The sequence below is a fragment of the Serinus canaria genome, chromosome 12 (genome assembly GCF_022539315.1).
Source record: "Serinus canaria isolate serCan28SL12 chromosome 12, serCan2020, whole genome shotgun sequence".
In the NCBI taxonomy this organism is placed as follows: Eukaryota; Metazoa; Chordata; class Aves; order Passeriformes; family Fringillidae; genus Serinus; species Serinus canaria.
Window position 1 is genome coordinate 11,935,680 of NC_066326.1, and position 21,606 is coordinate 11,957,285.

The following is a 21,606-nucleotide window of genomic DNA, read 5'->3' on the forward strand; positions in this document are numbered from 1 at the left end:
TGCCCTTGGAGTCCACTGAGTTTCCAGCTTTCTGCACACCAGCCCTAGGCTCTGTATGTGGTACTACAAAAAGGTGGCAGCCATCAGGAACTCCAACTACTGTTTCTTCCAGCAAGATGTTTAAAATGGTTACGTGATGATGTCAACCCTGACCTCCATGTTCCTCTTGCACTCCTCTGCTGTGTGACTGTTGAGCAATGGAAATGCTTTCCGGGTTTAAAGGCTCTGAATCCTGTCCCTGATCCCTGGCTGTGGGGTCACTCTCAGCCTCAGCCACCACACTATTCCTCTGCAGCTTGTTCAGGTCTACCAGATGAGAAATTGTAGACTCCTGCCCTCCCTACCAGAAACTAAGCTAAATCTGGCCCCGTGCAAGGCTTCTTCAAACACCACTCACTAGGCATAAAATCATGGCTCAGTACAGTGTGCTGCCACACACAGGCTGCCCTCTTGCCCAGCTGTGGTGGAAGTCACAGGAAAGGGACAGGTGTGAACTTACCAGGTGTGCCAGGTGGGCAGGCTGCTGGATGTCACAGGGAAGGCCACATATGGCAGAGACAGGAGCATTTCATGGGGCCAGAGCAGGAAGGCAGCAGCTCCAGGCTCAGAGGAGGTTTTCTACTGAGGGTGTTGTAATGCCCTGTGGGCACAGTGCTCACTGGCCCAGGTGCACTGGCACTCACCATGCTGAGCCCACCTGTTGCCCACCCCTGCTCAACCTCTGTGTCCTTTCTGGTTCACCAGCCCAGGCATCTGCAGGGACCCACACGGGTTCTCATTGCTTGTGACAAAGTGCTCACAGCAAACAACCAACACAAGGCTCCTGTAACCCACAGCTCTGATGCCAGCATGTCCCACCCTGCACCCTGTGGCTGGGCTTCACTTGTGAGCTGCCCAGGCACAGGCTTTGCTGAGGCCCTTAAGTCAATCCAATGCATTTTAGCCCAATACAAATAACATGACCCTCAGCCAGTCCCTCCAGAGGGGGTGCACCTGGCAGAGTCGCTTCCTATCCCAAAGGTGATTCTCAAAGGACTATCAGTGCATACTGCAGCCAGACTCCTTCAGCTCCCAGGCACTGTGAGTTATGCAAGAGGTAACTTTTGACCACAATAATAGGAGCCTGAGTGAGGGAGAGGGAGGGGAGAGGTGCCCCCTTGCCTTTCTTCCACAGAGCAGGAGGCTGTGACTGCAGTGACACGTGGAATCTCTGAGGCTGCACCACCGATGGGGCACAAGATGGTGGCTGGTACATAATCCCTGTACAGACACCCTTATCAAGAGACTGCAGCAGCTTTTCATTCAACCCTGAGACCAGCAAAACACCAACATTTAAGATAATTTTCCAAAGCTTTCTCTGGAGGGAGGACAGCTTTGGGGCTTTTGATTTCAGGTATGAAAAATGTAATTATGGATAATGATGCCTCTTGCTGTAACCCAAACAAAAAACCTTTCTGTGTTTCATGGCTGGTCCCTGTGCCCTGAAGTAAAAGAGGGTTTCTGCTTTCATTACAAAACATATTTGTATTTCAACTTGTAAGGCCTTCTCATCTGGGAGCTGTCTAGTGGCCAGCAGTCTCTCCTGCATCTGGTGTTACTTAGCCAGTAATTTTTCTTCTGTGTTGCCTGGGGGCCAAAAGTACTCCCCAAAAGGCAAAACACGGGTTAAAATTGTTTAGAGAACAAAACTCTGTAAGAACATTTTATTGGAGTCTGGGGAAATTACTTCTAAAATACATACACATAATATTAGCAGCAATAATAGAGTTTTTAAAAGTTCACTGTAAAAGCAATGATGTTTCAGATGGGAGCCAGCATTTCAAACCCATCTGTATGGAGATGACATCAGACACGCTGCTTATGTTTCCACTTTCGGTGGTGTGAAAGAAAATACGCTGCTACACATACTTACCTTTAGCTAGTGTGTTTGCTCAACTTGGGAAGTTTGGTTGGGTGACTGCTTGAACTCAGAAAGCTTCACTTTCACAGAAAACAAAAACTGTTTTTTTTTTTTTTATTTACAGGGTTCTCAGCTTATATCAAAACCACCCTCTCAATCCTCATTGGGTTCTGACACTATGACACTTAAATCCACTATTCTATTTAAATTATGATAAGGTGACAAATTAATCTAGGACATGGTAAATGCAAGACCTGTCTCAGCAGACATCTCACAGTGTTACACTGCAGATGTTTAGGCTCCCCTGGCTGACATCAACCTTCCATCCTCCCTGACAATTCAGTGAAGGGTGGCAGTGCCAGGGTGGGCACTGTGGAGCTGTGCTGGTGACCCTGCCCTGTCCCTGGGGCAAGGCAGCTTCAGCACTCCAGCTGAAAATAGAGATGTGGTTATTCCATGTGCATCTCGTGTGAGCAGGAGCCAGGTCTCATTTCTCACCTGACCGTAGCAGGAGCCCAGGCTGCTGTAGGCACTTGTGGGGACAGCTCAAGGAACTGCAGTCCCTGGTGATTTGGATCCTGCCTAGGTTGCACTGGGTCCAAGCACATGATGCATTGCTTTGAATTCAGGATACTTTCCACTGATGACATTTTCTGCTGGGAATGGGAACTCCTGAGCACTGTCCCCATCTGCAGAAAGGTGCTATCACCCACAGGGCAGAGACAGGCAGTGAGGAGGGGATCTGCTGGCATGCACACTCTAAAGCCAGTCTGATATTTCCACATCATCTTTAAGAAAGGGTAAAATAATCTAAGTGATAAGAACAGAACAATGAAATCTGAGTAAACAGCACTAATGGATGTTTCCTAATTCCTTAAGCTCCCTCCTATGTTTATAAATGAAAGAGAAACATCCAGACATTTCTAGTATGAGAACTCATTTCTTTTTTAATCAGAAATGCCCTGAATACTTCTCAGCTTCTGTTTTTAGATGCTGCTTCTCACAGAAATTACTACCTAAAGCATTCATCTTTTTATTAAAAATACATATTTTCATTTAAAAATTAGACTGGGATTTCATTCTTACTCCATCCAATTCTATGCCTTTTTTTTTTGACATGGGTACAAGCATTTTTCTAAACTTAAAGAAACCTTCTCAGAGGGGGGTGGAGATTTGAAATATTTTTAAGATGTAGTTTGCTTTGATTTCCAAAGAATTTGATTCCAGCGCTAGAAAGCTGCAGAAAATAATCCCAGTGAGAGGAATAACCAAAAGCCAGGTTATTCCTAAGGCTCCAAGACCCTTTCAAGTTGGTCTGAAAACCTCATTGTTAATCAAAATAATTGCATGAGAACCAATCAGGAAATCCTGAAACATTCAGAATGAAACCTTGTCATTACAAATTTACCATCATGGCTAAAAACCAGATTATCTCTGTCAAAAGCTGTGGGAAAGTTTGCTTTGTAGCAGTAGGGGCAGAAGTAAATATTTGCCCAATCTGTTTTGTTTATCCTAAAAACATATATACATGTACAGAGTTTCAATTAAACATTATTTTCTTTCTCCCCATGTGTGCATCATTTGAACTGCCCATGTGAGGAGCTTTTAAAGCATCTCTCCCTGGAGTCAGGGAGATGGCTCCGTGCCAGCGCCTTACTCACACCATTACGCCATGGCAGGGCAGGTCGGATTGCTTTGAATTTTAAGCCTCACATCTTTGGTCTCACCTCTGAGTCCATTTAAACATAGCTGGCCCCTTGCTGTAATTTAAAGCAATCTAAAGCAGATGCACAAAGTGCCACTGAAAACATACCCACAGATGTGTTGGTTTTGCTGGTAAATGCCACAACTTCCCAAGGCTGGTGATCGTGGGGAGCAGGTGCAGGAGGAAGGTGTTCAGGTGTGGGAGGGGTCTGTTTCACCAACATGCAGATTCCCCAAGTTACTGTATTTAAACCACTTAAGAAATCGTATATTTTCTTGAGGAAGAGTGGTGCTGGGGATGTCTGAGCTTGAGGGGGGGAAAAGCTTGAGGGGACACTGGGACAGACCAAGAGTTCAAAACAGCTGTTTTACTGCCCTGTGGGGGTCATGAGCCCCTCTTGTACCTACCCCAGAACTCTCCATGCTGACACCACTTTTGCAGGGACACAGTCAGAGGTACAGATGTGAAAGGTCTCCAGTCTGGGCTGTCCTTTGCAACAGCTGTTTGCAAAATCAGTTTTAAAACACTTTGTTTTGAAAATGAGGTCCATACTTATAAACATGCCATTTAAAAATGCAGTCATAGAAAAAAGGCAAAGAACAAAAGGAAAAAATTCCAGCCTGTGGTTGAACCCTCTGAGTCCTTTTCCCCGTGGCAACAGTGTTCAAACAGGTGAACAGGGAAGAAAAACAAAGGCTGGAGAAAAAAAACAAATGGTCACCACATTTCAAAACCCCTGCTAGAAGTGACTGCAGCAAAAAATAATTCAGAACATTTTGGAAAATACCTGAATGATGCCCATAATCCACTGCTGCTGCAGAGGGAGATGGAGACCTCCAGGCACTGCACCCTGGGACCCACCAGAGCATCCACTGGCATGCTGATCCCACTGGCATCACATGAAAGTGCAACAATCCTCTGGGAGGTATTAAGATAATTTCAAAATCTCTTCTTGCATGAAACAACTCACAGGAAAACAAAAGTATGGCTTATGTTGTCCAGATTTAGTAAGTCTTAGATCTTTATAATCTCAGGGGATCAGGGTCCTGCTGCTTCTCCCACCCAAGTCATTGGGAATGCTGCCACAGACTCCAGTCAGTAACCAGGCCTTATCCTACAGGCTTCCCTGTCAAGACCTTTTCATTTCCCAGCACCTATGGCAGCAATGGATTTACCAGAGCTGGACAGTCTCCACGCAGAGCAGTGGGACAGACACCAGCCTCCTGTGGCTGCACAGGCAGGCAATGATGCTGTCATGAAGGCTGCAGGTCCCTTCATGCTCAACCCCCAGACCTGCTGCTAAACAAATCTGTGCCAGGATCCCTGTGGTGGAGGATGAGCTGGAGGGGACACCTGGATGCCCTCAGCCGCCCAGGCCTGAATCGTGGTTGGGGCTTCTCTTCCCTGGCCACGGGTCAGCAGTGCAGGTGAGAGATGTGCCCTAGGAATGAAATATCTGGCATTTTGGCCCTGCTCTCCCTCCAGGTCCTTGCAGTGCAATGAGAAGCTGTCTCACCCCATAGTGCTGCAGCCAGGACTGCACACAATTTTGCACATAATGCTCTGTTTCAGAGTAAGAACTGGTTGCAGTAAAAGGCTGCTCCCCTGAATGGCTGGGTTTAATTTTCAACCCATTTCTGTCAGAGGGAGCGACAAACCTTTGTAACATCATGAAAACAGACACATCCTTTGTGCATTCCCTACCAGGACCATCACTTCTGGTGTCATGACGTTGTCCTGTGCAGGACCAGGAACTGGACTCACTGAATCTCTTCCAAGTCATGATATTCTATGATCCTATGACCAGGAGCACTTCCAGCCGCCCACCTTGCTGTGCTGCAGCACCTCACTGCCATCCCAGGTCACTCATCAAAGCTGAGTGACAGCTCTGACTGGCTGTTTATGCCTGTACATACACAGACATGGGTCTGCCCCAGGTGAACAGCCCGGGCAGGCACTGCTGCCAATCAGGCAGCTTTGTCATCCCAGCCCTCGGAAGAAATGGAAAAACCCAAAGGAAGTCAAGGACACCTTAAGAGAGGAACAGAAAACAATGGGGAGCTATGCTGGGAGGGAAAGAGGCCAAGGAGCGGGATTATAGATGAATAACATGTGCAGTGTAATTAATCTAGATTAGTTTTAATTTATAGCATTAACAGCCCGCAGTCGCAGCATGCGCTGATGTGGTCCCGCGAGTTCGCAGCCCTCGCAGCGCTGGGCCGAGCGCTGGGAGAGCTCCAGGCCCAGCATCAGCGCGCAGGAAGCGCTGCCGGTGACTCACTGCATGCTTGCTTAGAGACTAATGAACTCATTCCGGCACTCCGGCCCTTTCCACGGCCTCTTCCATCAATCTTAAAAAGTGCAGCACTCGCTCGACAGGGAAATTCCCACAGAGCAGAAGGATTTGTGCCGGGAGCCCCCTGTGCTGACCTCCTTGGGAGCCCTCGCGGAGCCAAGAGTTCGACTCCTCCGCGGGGCCCGGGAACCGCGGGCATTTACGGCCCTTGCTCCCGCCCGCCCCGGGGGCTGCGCGTCCCGCAGCGCCCAACGCCGCCGCGGCTCGGGATGCTGCTCGTTCCTCGGGGCTGAAATGCAGAAGCAGGATCTCGTCCTGCTGCTGAGCAGCTCACAAACGCATCTTTGCTCCCATAAAAGATTCCCCTTGGCATTTTTGGGCAGATTCCAACTTCTGCAATAGCAAATTGCCCATCTGAAGTGGTTACAGCCAGCCTCCCCACCACTGCTTCTGGAGAGTTGGGGTTTTGCTTTCCCTAGATTACACATACTGTCCCATTACCAACAGGCACTACTTCTAAAGGGCCCACGTGCCCTGGAGATGTTTTAGAGCTTTCCCAACTTCAAAGAAATGAAGCTCAGTTAAAAATTGTTTCTTAAAACTCCGGAGACAGAAGAGCTGCACAATGCCACAAACAGCAGGAGACCAGGGGATGGTGGAGACAGGCTCTCCTGGAGAGTGATGTGGACAGAATTTGATCTGTGCTTCTCTTTTCATCCAGGACAGTCTGTATTTAACATTGTATCATCATGTGGAAAACACCTAAATAATTCCAGGGTTGGCTGAGACCTGCAACCGCAGACCTGGGGAATGGCACAACCAGAGCAACTGGGGACTGGGGGTCCAGTTACCACACAGCTACTTTACTCCATCCTTTGTCTTTATTTTATATTTGTATTTCTTCAATATAATAGAATACAACTTATTTTACATAATGTATACAAACTATATCACAGTGCTTTACAGAGCAAAGCATGAATCACATGGTGAAAACTGGGAGAAAAATTATATGGTCCTCTGCTTTGCCAAGCCCCTTCTTTTCTCCCTGTTCCAGGAGACCTCCCAGGACACCCTCAATCTAGTGGGAATCTCCCACCTGACTAATTCCTGGCCCCAAGGTGAATTTGGCTCATCAGCACTGTGCTCTCCTGTCTCTGGAGCACTGGCAGGGCTGGTATCCCAAAGAGCTGTCACATTTAACCTCCTTGTTCTTATCTCCTTTTTCTCACAAGACAAGCAGCAGCTCTTTCTTTTGAACAACATAATTACCCTGAAAGTAATTACTGGAAACTGAGGGAAACCCCCCATCATTCTTTTCTCCCAGGATGAGCTATTTTTTCCAGAGCACATGGATGGCCCCAGATAAACCACTGGGTTTGGCAATGCTGTTTGCTGCATTTATGAAAGCAGTACCTCCATCCCAACTCCACAGTACCAGAACCAGGGTGGGATGCAGACCTGGCTCCTCCAATAGACTCATTGTAGCTGCTTTATGAACACAGAAAACAAAAAGCACTCACAGCTGGTGTTACAGGATACTGTAAATGACATTGGATTGATAGCTGTCAGGTCTCTGAGGCCTAGGAATGAGAATACTCCCTTTGGGAAATGGGAAAGTTTCGGAAGCTGAGAGTGGGATTGTGGACAACAGGAGCTGAGGGTCATGGACACAACAGAGAAATGGCAAGGACAGACAGAGAGAGAATGACCTTAATGCCAGATGAAAAGCTTTCAGATGGATCCCCAAAGTGATCCCTGTAGGAATCCCAAACACAACACACACTTCTGTGACTACATACACATGTAGAAACAAAAGGAAGGTGCTGGACATGGCTTCCCTCAGGCCCTGAGCTACTGCAGAACATCACATTGTGAAACAGGGCACTGTTTTAACACATACTTTTAATGAGTAATAAGAATAATAACCCACCCATTTCCCATTCTCTAACCTAATGGAATAAATGTAGAAATTCCCAGCATTTGTACAACAATGTCATGTCCAGAATGATCAGGATCCCTTTCTGCAGCAGTAAAATGGAACACACCCGTGGCAGAGCTGATGACAATGGGCAGAAAAAGAGCAAAGGCAGACACGTAGGAGTAAGTTTCCCTACAACACTTAAAATAGAAACATAGGTTAAAAATACATTTGATGAGTAGGAAAAAGTGAACTAGAAACCAAAGTTTTCCTAACTTCAGAGTCCAGTTCCTCTCCTAATCCCTTTTATTCCAGATCCACATCAATGAATCAGAATTAGACCTAAAAGCTTGGCAGCAGGAGAATTAGCCAAATGCTTGAATTAAATACTGCTTATAAAAAAATCTATTTCCTTTTCTTAACAGCAAATTTTCCAACTGGGAAAAGAGTTTGAGGCCCACATGCTTTCTAAGTTTGGAGAATCAGACACTTCTCTCTTAAATCCCAACTCTCATAATCTGGAAAAGATACAACTTTACATATCAAATTATTTTCCAGGAGAAACTCAGCAGGATATTTCCTCAGGCAGGAGGATTTCTCTACATCTAAATGATTCTTGAACAACCTCTTCATTTCTGACCACACATCCTGTAGTCATTGAAACCACTTTGAGTATGATGGGACTCTGCTGGCCCTGGTGGTTGTTAGGCATTCCAGAATTTCTCCTGACCAGGACCTGGTGCATCTCCTGGGGCTCTCCTGGGCCCAGTGGCCAAGGGACAAACCTACCTTAGCTTGACTGTCAGGTAAAGTTCTACTGTGAGGTCACTCCAGCAGAAAAAAGAAATACCTCAGACTCTGCCCACATAACTGCACTTATCAAGTAAGTCCCAATACAACCTGACCAAAAAAATCCCATGTCCCTTTCAATTTCATAATTCATTGATATTATTTAGGTATAATCTCTGGAGCAGAGCAGGCATGGCTTGTTGAGCACACATGAATGAATCCTGTGCAATGGCCTTGCTCACAAAATAAACACACTGACAGACCACACAGGGCCACACTGTCACAGCAGGTGAACCACTTACAAAGCTTTTCAAGAAGTGACTAAGACTTAGGGGATAGGACTGGGTCCTACTGACTAATTTTGCTTTTAATCACAAGCTTTTATCTCTACTGATTAAGTTTGAGCATGATGCACAAGTGATAGAGATGGGAACTGTAATCTCAAACAGTAAAATAGCAAAACATTTAGTAAATGAGTACTGGCTGGGGCATGTGAAGCTTCTTTTCCAGAGAAGGATATGACTATGATTAAAAAACACTTAAAGTCTAAATAGGACTTTGGTTACTATATTAAGGTCCTATTTTTTTAGTCCATCAATCACCACTGTTGGCTCAGCTTTGAGCTGCAGCCATTTCTCAGACCATGGAAGGGAGTTCTATCTTCCCTACAAGCAAGCAGAAGACCATCAAGTTTAACTAAGGATGGAAGCTTTGCCTGTGGGAAATATAATAATTTAAGTTTCCGTATTGGTGGCACAACTGGAATATCTAAGTAATGGTGTGAGTGTTTTCTTGGACTAGTTTTAAGATTACTACATAAAAGGAAACACTTTGAAGTTCTGGCAAAAATCAGAACTAGTAACTGGTGGTTTTATATCCTGCTGTGCCTTTCAGAAGCCATGGGCATACATTTAGAACAGCAATTAGGTCAAGCCTTTCTGTTGTTCCCAAGAAATGTAAAAACATTTTTTGAAGAATTCTCACTTACCAAGAGAGAAAAAGGAGGCAGCTCTCCCTGCATCTCTGCTGACTTGCAGAGGGTGGCTTTACACAATGCAAGTGCACAAGGGCCCACTGTACACACAGGCACACAACAAACCTGGGCACCTGCAGAGAGCCCCTCACTGGGCTGTGCACACACACAGACTCTTCCTGCTTCTCCTCACTCTGCCATGCTCCAGCCATGGGAAATGTGTCCGGCAGGATCCTCCAGGCAGCTTCTCTGAACCTCTGCCTGGGGCCTTATGCTCTAGCAGGAACACAGGCCATGGTTCCAGGCAAGATGACAACACAGACCCTCCCAAACTCCCCCAGCACTGATGGCACTCTATTAAACAGCTTTTCCTGCACACAGGATTCCTGCCTGCCATATCCCACTCCTGCCACAGAGCAGTCAAGACACATACAGCAAGCTTCATCCACAAGTTATTCTGGTGGATGAACAAGAGCCAGAGGGCAAGACACAATAAAAAGGGGCAAAATACCAAGAAGCTAGTATGGCACCAGTTATCTTAGATTAGTCTTCTTGTTGTACCCCCCTTGCTTTAATTCCATCAATATTTTAAAATTAAATATTTTTCACGTCTTACCAATGAAAACATTACTCAATTTTTTTGCAGCAAAATACGTGGCACCAAAAAGCATAATTTCCTAGAATCTCATGCTCATGGCATGCTAAGTCACACTGATTCCTGTTCTAGGTGTGCAAATAGAGATGTGTCAAGTTTTGAAGGACACAGAGGATCCTAATAAATACCCATGAAACAGCTGTTCCTCAGAAAGTGCTATAAGTAGATATAAGGAGCACTGAGATACTCTGGAAAAAATAAATTGTATCCTAAGGCAGTGATGCTTCAAACATGTGCTGAAGCCCATAAAAATAAGTTAAAGGCTGTGTTGACAGACAGGATGAAGGAAAAATCTGTTTCTGGGATTAGTAGTTACAAAAGGTCTTCCAGATCCTGGAGTAATCATAGGATGAAATTTCCAGATGGCTCACCAGGATCATAGCAAGACTAGGCAAGAAACACACATCCCTAAAGTTACCAGGCACAGCAAATCTTCTGGGTAAATGGTATCTCGAGGATACTCCTGAGAAGCATCACATGAAGGTGACACCCAAAATCTTCTCCAAACGAGGATCAGCTTCTCCCAAACTGGTCCAAATCTCCTCACCTTCCTGGAAGCAGGAGGAGTCAAAGCTGCTTCTTGCCCTGCACGTCAGTCCTCAGCCCTGGGCAGACCCCACCAGTGGGACACACTGAGGTTCTGTTTGGGGCACTGCTGCAATTTGGCCCCAGTGAAGAACTGGTGTACGTTTGTGAGAAGCCCCAAACCATCCCACTTCTGCCAGCTGGGTTCATCTCTTTTATAAAGCTGCTGCTTTGAGATGAGGGAGAAGACAACTGGTAAGCTCAAAACAAAGCACAAAGTGCCATCAGGGAGTCACCCCTCCCACAGGGAGCTGGAAAGCCAGAACACCTTCAGATGTGATCTTCCTCAGGTTTAAGTGTGAAACTCAGGCATTAGAGCAAGTGAAACCTGGCAGGAGTCATAAAAGCAAGTTGGTGACCTCCCCCAAAGCAGCGGGACAGCACCGGAGCCTTGGGCAGGGCCAGCCCAGGCCGATGGGCAGGTCTGGCCCGGCAGCGGGAAAAGGCACCGAGTAGAGCAGAGAAATCAGCAATCTGACCCAAGGGATTGCTGAGCCAGCCCTGGCTTAAAGCCAAGGAAAAGTGGCAACAGCTACTAGACAAGGTTGGGGAATGCTGTTGTGCCCCTGGTGTAATGCAACATTTGCCTTCAGTCACTGCGGAAACGATTCAGAGAGCACAGAAGGTTCTCTGGTTTAGGACACGGCTGGGGGACGCTGGGCCATGGCACCTCCCGATGTCCAACAGCACTTAACCCCAGCCTTTCCCATGACACCAGGCCAAATTTGGAAGCAAACTCACTGGAAACAATCACTAATGCTTGCTAAACATTTGTTAATTTTTAAACAGACACAAAAAAAAAAAAAACCCAAAAAACCAAAAAAAAAAAAAACCCCCCAAAAAAAAAACCCCAAAAAAAAAAACCCCAAAGAACTTTCAGCCTTCTGTCCTTGCCTGACCAGCACAGATGTAGTCACTTCCTAACAGCAAGAAGAGGCACAGACACATGTTCCTGCAGCAAGGCAGGTGCTAGGAAATGGGAAGCTTTTGTCCACTTCCCTCATGGTAATTCACTACAGGAGCAATTCTTCCCAGTGAATATGGCACAGAAAATCCAAGGGAGGAGAAGCCAGGGTTCTCTCTCTCCAGGAGGCAGGTCCATGCATTGCTGCACACATGCAGCTGGCACAGAGGTGGAGCCTGCCAGTCTGCAACCCTTCCCTTTGGAGAGAGTGATTTCCCATTCAGGTACAAAACAGATGCAGGAACCCAGCCAGGCCAGTGCTCTTGGCTGCTCACAGAACATCTTTAAGGGCTGAAGGACAAGCTGTAGAGCAGATGTTCACCGCTGGCAGCAACTCAGCCATACTGTGCTCTATGGTTTTGCTTTTGCAGCTCTGGCCAAAAAGGATGCATATTTCCCCACGCTGCGTGATGGAGAAGAGACTGAACCTGGCTGTGGTGGTATTTTCTAACAGACATCAGCAAACTCCCCCAGTAGGAAACTCAGTGCTTTACTGGCAGTTCAGCAATGCCCTGAACACCAGCCCCTGGATGACTGACACTGAATCCCAGGAACAAGGCAGCCCTTACCGTCACTGGATGGGTCAGGCACCACTTACAAAAGGCTTTTGGAGGAGTACAAAAGCAGATTTCTGAAGAAGCTGAAAGGGGACAAAAAAGCTGGCTCTGCTGCTCTTTACACTCCCCAGCAGGCTGCAAGCACCACTTTTCAAATAGTTTAAAAGGAAAAAAAAGTGATTAATTTTTGCTAATACATGACAGTTTGAGCTGGAGTAAAGTCAGATTCACAGAACTCATCTGACCCAGGATACAGCATCTTTCTTAAATGTACACACTTGAGGATGAATCACACTTGCTCATAAGGACACTTCCTAAATGTGCTCTCCCATAACCGTCCAGGGTTCCCGTTCTGCAATAGACAATGATGTCACTGTTTACATAAATAAAGGCAATGGTGCTCAGATCACACCTAGGAAACCAGTCTCCTTCCTCTTGAAGTTAGCAACCATGGCTACTTTCTTTCAAGGGTAGGGAGCGTAAGAACTGGCCAGGGCATAAATAGAAGCACAGACAAAAAAAAAAAAAAAAAAAAAACAACCTGCAAAAGTGACCCAAATCACATATTTGACATAACTTTCTTTTGTTCTTAGAAAACTGGCCACGTTAAAAGTGATGTAGCTCTCATTGCTCTCACTCTGTCCACAGTAGGGAGATTAGACTTCTGCACAGGAGAGTTGCAACTGAAAAATATTGTCATTACACTGAGCACAAATAGGTTTTTCTTGAACATTGAGCATGCACGTGGCCTCCCCTCTCCCCCCAGCTTACATTTTATGAGATTTTTGACAGTCAGAGAAAACTCTCCTTCCATATGTTCAGGATGTTAAGATTTCAACCTCTTTGCAGCAGGAAAATAAAGTCATCTTCTTTGCAGTGCCCCAGCACTGAGCACACCCAGAGCACTGAAACTGTAACGCATGAACTGATCTCTGCCATTGCGGAACTGCAGGGATCCGGGAGCAGGTCTTGTTCCTGTCATGTCTGCAGATGCTCTGTTAAGGACTCCAGGGACATAGAGCAATTACTAGGATTTGTTTCTGCTTTCCAGGAGCAGTTCTGTTTAGGAGAGAATAGAAAGGGATTATTTTTACCTTATAGTTTGGACTTACAGGGTGTGAACTGAATTTTTCTTCCCACAGAGAGACATCATGAACAACTCTTCACACACCCTGTAATGGGGCTTTTCCTTCTCAGCAGTGCCCAAAAGCCCAAGGGCTAATGAGGGTGACAGGCAGGGCCCAATTAGCAGCACAGGCATGGGGATAGTTGCCTTTAGGCCACACACTGAGTCTAAAGGGTTCTTTTGGTTTGGGGGCTTTGTTGGTTTGTGGGTTCTTTTGCTTTAAGGCTAGAAAGTTGACATCTGCTTCTGGTAAAATTAACAAACTATTTTATTTGTCAGTAATTCAGATTGAAACAGTACTGAGAACTGCATTGTCTGGGTCTGCAGGATTGTAGGAAGTATCAATGAAGCATTTTCCACTGGCATGTGTATAGAGGAAACAACATTTAAGTGAAGATAATTTTTTCCATATAGATTATGTACATTGTTATACACAAGTGAGAATTAGACAAAACAAAATTAGAACAAAGATTCTTTTAAGTTTTAAAAGGATCTTTGTCTCTCAGCCATAGAGATGGCTCAAGCCAAGCTCCATGGATGAGGCAAGGATGAGGCAACAGATGCATCAAAGGCATCTCACTCGTAGGACACAGTTTAGCCAAGGCAAGACTCAGACCAGGGGATGTGCTGGCACCACTGTCATTCTTGCTACAGCAGAAAAGAATTCCCAGCTCTTACCTTCTCCTGATGCAGCCAGGCTCGGGTGCACCCTCCACGGTGCCCTACACAAGTCCTGGCACTTGGGCCAGCAGAGCTGCTTTCAGCAGGGGCTCTGCCCACCCTGCAGTGGCACTGTGCCCCCATGGCAGTGTACCCAGCTGCATTCTGCAACGTGATCTCCACCAAATCCCAGCCCACCACCTTTCCTGCACCTGTGACTGCCCAGAGCAAAGAACTGGACACCAGTTCAAATCCCCTGGCAGCTATTTTACTGTTCACCTGCTTCATGCTGCAAACACAGCTCCAGGTCACCTCCCTGTTGCAACAGGCAGAAGAAACCTCCTGCATTCGGGGCAAGGGAAGCCCATGGAGCTGGCTCTTATGGTGGAAGGTGCCCTGCAGGGGTGACAGGAAGTCTCAGGTCACAGCAGACCCACGGGTCAGTGCCAGGAAGGGGATAAGAATGGAGCAGGCTTCCCATGAGGCTCAGGCACAGGGCAGGAAGGCAGACATTGTCTGTGAGGCCCCTCTCCTGCACAGTGTGTTAAACATTAAACAGCACCTTCCCTCTCACTGCCCCCAGGGTCACACAGGGCAGCTCCCCCTGCCCCGGGCAGCAGCTGGGGCTCTCCACCAGCACGCTGGCTCAGGGAGGCAGGCAGCAGACACCAGCAGAGGATGGAGATGCTCTTTCAAGGCTGGATGAGTACTTTTCCCTCTGTGGTAAAACCCAGGAAAATCCTTCCCAGGCCCATTTGACCCTTCCCTTCCTGATATGCCCCCTACCCCATGACTCTCCCCTGCATTGGGTGGGAACATTGCCCAAAACACGCTGGTTTCCCCTCATTTCCTTCCTCTCAAGACACCTGGACCTTCCTCCTGCAGGCTCCTGCCACCCCTCGTGCTGATTCAGGCCAGGTCAGGCTTCCCAGGCCACCAGTTTATTGTCCAGTAAACCAAAACAGCCCAACACCCAGCTCAGGGCTGCTGGGGTGACGTGCTCAGAGACAACACAGCCACCAAGGCCTTCATGCTCTGAGGATGACAAATAATTTATTTCAGCAAAACCACCCTGACATATTTGAGGAAAAACAGAAGCAGCAACTACCAGCAAGGACACCCCCAAGAAGGCTGCAGGGGAAGTATTTTCCACCACAAAACATGTTTTGAAGCGTATTTGAAATTTGTGATTTGAGTCTAAAGCTGTTAGTAGAATATCCTTGCTTAAATGAGTCAGTTTTGCATGCATTAAGCAACGCAGCACAGAAACAAAAGAAAAAATCCTCTCCAGCTTCAATGCCAGGTTAAAAGTTACTGGGAAGCAGTCAATATATTTGCGGAAGGTTTTTAAACACCCTCTTTCAAACTAAGATGCCTCAGCAGAGATCTGTGCACACAGTACACATCACAAACGGCAACTCCAACTCCACCCTTGTAACACACTGAATTTTAAAAGCTTAAAACACCTTTACCTAAATCTCTGTCCTGTTAAAAAGGCAGAGCAGAGCACACTGAGATGCAGGAGGCAGACAGTGCTTTGTACTGATGGGCATGCACAGCCTGCCCAGATGGGCACAGTCAGGGCTGGGGTTCAGCTCTCTCCCACTCTGGACACTGGCAGACACTGAGGCAGGTGTCAGCACTGGACAGCAGGAGCCACACCACAGCAAACCACCTCAGCCTGGGACTGCAGAGAAAAGCACACGGCTCTCAGCTGGAGGGAAGCAAGGCCATTATGCGTGCCTGGCTCTGCAGCCACCAGCCACAGCCATGGAAAGAGCCCACCTGAGCCTGAGACCTCCAGGAACACAGTGCTGAGCCTGAGCTGCTTTTGAACACGTGAGATTCCTGCATGCAAGTTTGGGCAGCCACAGATGGCTGAAGGACTGGCCTTTCTCACACTTCAGTGAGCTTCTTTTTATGGCTTCTCAGCTTTCATTATGAGAAGCAGGAAGAGTGAGGTGGTGGTGTCCCCAGCCAGTGTTACCAGGATGTGACTCTGCCCTGACTCATCATCCTCTTTTCTCCTCAAGAGGAGAGGGCTGCTCACACCTGGGTCATGGACACCTATGGCCACACTCATCATCACAAATCCACTGCTTCCCAAACTTGCACTTCAGAGGCTGCAGGAAGCAACCTTCGTGTCACACAGTTAGAACTTTATATTTTCAGAGGATCCTCACAACCAAAAGGACCGAAGAACTCCAAAATGCTCTCAAAATTTAACAGCAGTTTTCTGAAGAGTTTCTGTGCTAGTGGAATTGCACTGAGGCCTTAAGTCCAAGAAATAAAGCATTAAGCCACACAGCTGCAGAATATGACTAAATACACAATTACTGTTCTCCATGTTACAATTGAAAACTTACCATGTTTGAATAATCTCCAGTGAAATGTATTTCATGGGAACTGGGAACAATTTGCATTAAATGAACCAAATGAATACCACTGTTAGTGAGTCCACGTGCACATGAGCAGAACTGAGGTGCCTCAGCTGAATTATCTCTGCCAGTACTGTGGCTCATCTTCCATCCCAACAAACTTACAACAAAGATTTCCCTGATACATTTCCCTGCCCATCTAAGGCAGTCATTCAGTAGCAGGGATGTCTCACAGACTCACATTCCAAGCAGATGCAACATCCTACACATCTGACAAAGCAATTCAGTTCTCACCAAAGAAACATCCCAGAAGGGCTCATTCAGATGGAATTATTCCAGTATTTGTTTTTCAATTACTGGAAGAAACATCAGTGTGGGGTAAATGATTTTTTACCACTCTCTAGATTTCAAATGAGACACACCATATAAGACACCAGAATTTTTTTGGTATTTGTCTACTAAACTTTCTCCTGAACAAGGACATGGATGTGCTAAGGTACACCCTCACTTGCTACAAAGGCAATCATGTAAAGTAATAATAAGGGAGATTGTTAATATTTATAATATGTTCATATTTATTTATTTATGATTGGCTGGGACATAATTCTCCTAAAGAAGAATTACAGTTCAGAGAAGTCCGCAGGGGAAGGATGTACTATTGCTGCAACACGTAGCACAGGCACACCAACACCTGGCCAACCCAAGGCTGGAAGTGCAATTAAAAAATGACAGTGAAATTGCTGCAGGCTATATCTTTGTTTATGTGCCACTGCAATAATTACAAAGTGGAAAAAAAAAAAAAAAAGGCAATAAATGTCTCTTACAATGGCCAGCTACAGTTGGATTCCAGTCAGGCTCTGTAACAGAAAAACTGCCAGTCAGCTGTGGCTGCTACACTTACAATAGAAACACCAAATGCCTTGAATATCACACCTAGTGAGCCTGGAATATTGACATTGAACCTTTAAAAATGAGCAAACTTTATCAACCCCTTTTACCTGTAGCATTACTCAGAAATAAACTCATTCAGGGTCTAAGGAAGAGAGCTCTGCACTGGTGCTGGGAGACAGGAATTAGAGACAAACTTGTAACACATCAAATGCTAACAGCAATGTCCCATGAAGAGCAGCAGATATATTTACCACCTTTTTAGGCTTCCCTCCTCCCCCCAGCCATCTACTGCATCTGGAAGAATGTTTTAATGCCAATTCTGACTTTAACTTTTTAAACTGAAAAATAGAAAATTTACCTGGGTCTTACACCAGGACTTACTGCTTGCCTGGAGTGAAACCATGTGTACTTAAACTGCGCCCTGGGGTGGATCCAAACCACACAGTCTCCAAACAGGGAGGAGACTTTCCTTCCTCAAACTTGCTGAAATTATGTGAGTGACTCATTGAATGTCCTTTTTTTGAGTCAGCACTGAAACAGAACTCCAGAATTCCCTCTCATTTACAGTAAAGATAAAATACTGTAGAATTGCTGGTCTTTCTTAAAGGATGATCAGTGACTGATCCCCTGAGGATGTCTCACCACTAAACCCACTTGACTCTTGCACAAACCAAGGCTGCATTCCTACCCCGTGCTCCAGCCCTTCCTTCCCTGGGTTCAGACCTGTTGGAGCCCAGCTTTACCATGTCACACAGAGGAGGGAAGGTCATGTGGCTGCAAATCCCATTTGCACAAAGTAAACAGGTAAATAGATTCCAACTTTGAAATCAGTTTTAATTGAATCATTAATTAGTAACTTGTTTTCTATCCCAGTAAAGCAGAGTGCAGCAGGTTTGGAAGTTGGGGAGTGCTGAAATTTGGAGTTAGGCTGAATGAAAGACTATGTACAATACAAATCAGCTTTCTGTTGTGATGTAAATTTATTCTCATAATTTTTACCATTTATTCATCCCAAAAGACATATTGCATATTTGGAACATTTTTAAAGTAAGAGCCACTGTATTCAAGACAAGAAGTAGTTTTGTCACATCAAAACTGATGACATACTCAATAAAATTATTTTCCAGAGCAAGAACTCCTTACAAGAAATATAAATAGAATATAAACTTCATAAATGATCTAGCATGAAAAGATTAAAATAGCAGATTCATTCCATACTGAAGGCAGTACTTTGCCATGGTGTTTCTAAAAAAACAAAATCCATCTCCCAACAATGGGTACTGAAACAAATACAGGTAAGATTTTGGTTACATTTTATTCCAACAAAACAGAATGAATGGATGACTTCACTCTTTTGTCTCAGTTTACTGACTAATATGATCAGGTAATAAAACATTGCTTTTAGTTTAACCCAGGCTTTGGATTTGTTCATCAGACACGATGAAGGGATGACCCACTTTGGCAGCACATTGGCATTTTCAGTGTCTCACCTGACAAAAGACAGGAATTATCTCTCCCTGCCAACATCTCCATTCCCACAGCTGAGAACCATTTACCCAACAAGCTCAATTACACCCCCACTCTCTCTCGTGGCTACAGAACACCAGTTCCCATGTCCTGCTCCACCACATGCAAGCACAACCCCAGAACAGCACGGACACACATCCACATCCCTCGGTGCCTTGGAGCTGAGACACAGCCAGCTCTGGGAATGATGCTCACTGAGCATGCTGAGAAACTCAGTCACTGAACAACCTGGAATTTGAAATGCTTGGAGAAGGAAGTGTCAAAAATGTACAAACAACGTGATGGGGCTGAGGAAAGACAGTAAAATGTCTCATCCTGGGAAAAGGACTGGCTTTGCTTCATTCTAAGATGTAAGCAGATCATAGAACAATCTACAGGAAGCAGTCAACAAAAGATTCAAGAATGTAAAATAATTCATACCTGTCAAAGCATTTAGAAAATAAAATTCCCCTTTTCAAATTTGTTTAAAAATGAGTTTATTAGTGTTATTAAATCAAGACTTCTGTAAATCATGACATTCCAATAGAAGTGATTGCTGCACTACTATCACTGTTAACTAATAATGTAGAACAGCTGTCAGTTTGTGAAAACTAAGTGAAGAAATTATTCTATGAATATTTTCCCTATTGTGCTTCAGGGATCAGTTTTTCTCTCACTAGTGTTCAATAGTGTATGATCAATAGTCTAGAATAAAGCTTCAGGAGTCATCCCTATAAAACCTAAAGGGAAAAAACCTCCTTCACTGCTGTGCTGAACAGTGATGGGAACAGGCTGCTGCTTGGGCCTGCTGCCTACAGTGGTTTTTACCAAACAATATTGCAAAGTCAGCTACCACAGGGTGCACCTCATACTGGGGTGATGTGAGGAGTGCAGTGATTTGATTGACAAGGTTCAGTCTAGAAGCTAGAAGTCAGTGAATTCCCCCCCCCACAAAAAAGTTCTGGTAGACAATCAAACAAGAATACCAGAGCAGGATACAAAGCTTATTGTCTATTCATATGATGTTAGTATGGTAATAGCTGTAAGGACACATTCTCTTCTGGCATCTACTCTTCAAAAGACAACATTTGGAAAATTAAAAATTGTTATAAAAGCTGACAACAAAAACTAGAGGGATGAAGAAAAAAATTTAACAATTCATTCATAAAAAGTAAGATTGGATGTTATGATCATGGTGCATCAAATCCCTAGATGAGGACAAGATTTGCAGCAAAAGAACATCCTCCAAGAGAGATGTACTGGAGTTCCATTTCTGGAAAGCAAGGCAAGATGAACTGGAACACAGGGTTGGGGATTGGTTTGGGGTTTTTTTTGAGAGAACAGTAGTTGCTCACGTACCTTATCTACAGAGGCTGATCCTTTTCCTGAAGTTCTCAAAGCAAGATTCTTTTTTCCTAACAAATGCTGAACTTCTTGACATTCTGCTGCTGCTGAAATCAGACTGAAGTTTTAAGACTGTGATATACAGATTAATGATCAGATGAGTTCCCCTTACCTTTACAATTGGGAACTTGAGCCTGTAATGTCCCTTCCCATCAAAACCTGTGTTTCAATTGCTGATTTACCTTCTACTGCTGGGAGCCTTTAGTCAGACACTGGTAGCACCCAGCAATTAAGCAGGAATGGGTGCAGTCCCTCTCTTCCAAGCAGAAGAACTTTGTTCTGGTTGGACAAACCTCTGCTCACTTTGAAGAAATTTGTACAAAGTAAAAACCCAGGAAGGCCAGAAAATAATCCCCTATACTGCAGCCCAATTCCCCACCAGAGAAGAAGGAGGAATTCTGTGCTCATAAGCACGTGCAAAGAGGGACTGGGATGAGCAAATCAGCTGGATCTGGGGAATTCAATGCAGCTGTTTGCAGGAAGCAATCACTCTTCAAACAGACGCAGAGGTATATGCAAGAGAGAAGAATATGGCTTCTAATTCTGTTTTATGATCAATTGCTATTAATAATAGAAGACTCAGATAGGAGACTCAAAATTTTGAGGCAGTTGCTAATGAAACACTAATGGTGGATGAACAGCCAGAGGGGAGAAAAGGCCCCTGCTGAAACCTGGCCAGCCCCACCTGCAGAGCCAGTGCAAAGGACAGTGGCTTCCCAAAAGCCATAGTGGTGACCTGGTGTTTTAGAGCACTCAGATGCTGCTGGTGGAATGAATTCGGCAGTGGATTTGTCATGGAAAAGATTCAAGCCAAAGAAATGATTCTTGCAAGTGGCAGAACCCTATGGATTAAGGCAGGAGACATTCAAAATCTTACATAAAGCACACAAATCTGGAACAGGTAACATACTTCAGAAGACTTGCTTAGAAAAATAATTTAGGGATATACCCCAAAAATACATGCACAGGCGATTGATTACCTTTGCTTCAGCTATCAGTTATCTGACACTAATTCTCACTGTTTCATGAGAACTCTTGCAATAGATTGTACAGGCTCACAATTCTCCATTTAGCACCAAAAAAATCCAGACATTCTGCAAAAAGGATGAGGCAAAGACTCTGGAAGAACGCATTTAATTCAGCTACAAGAAAAACCACACTATATTTTTCACATATTTGTATTTTTAAATAAAAGGCCTGATGTTGCAGTCCCAACGTAGGTAAATTCTTTTAGAATTTAAAAAAGGTGCCTCACTAAAGACACCAGGACAAATCTGAAGAAGTGTTTAGATATTCTAA

At 45.2% G+C, this 21,606-nt stretch overlaps 1 protein-coding gene across 1 annotated transcript in view; it reads right to left on the bottom strand.

Annotated features, from left to right (window-relative positions):
* Window positions 1–13,305: 13,305 nt before the first annotated feature.
* Window positions 13,306–21,606, bottom strand: part of SLMAP (sarcolemma associated protein) — an 86,310-nt gene continuing 78,009 nt past the window's right edge. The window contains exon 24 of the mRNA XM_050979543.1: window positions 13,306–13,401. Coding sequence (XP_050835500.1) covers window positions 13,321–13,401 — 81 coding nt within the window. The 3' untranslated portion in view covers window positions 13,306–13,320. The remainder of the gene's footprint in view (window positions 13,402–21,606) is intronic.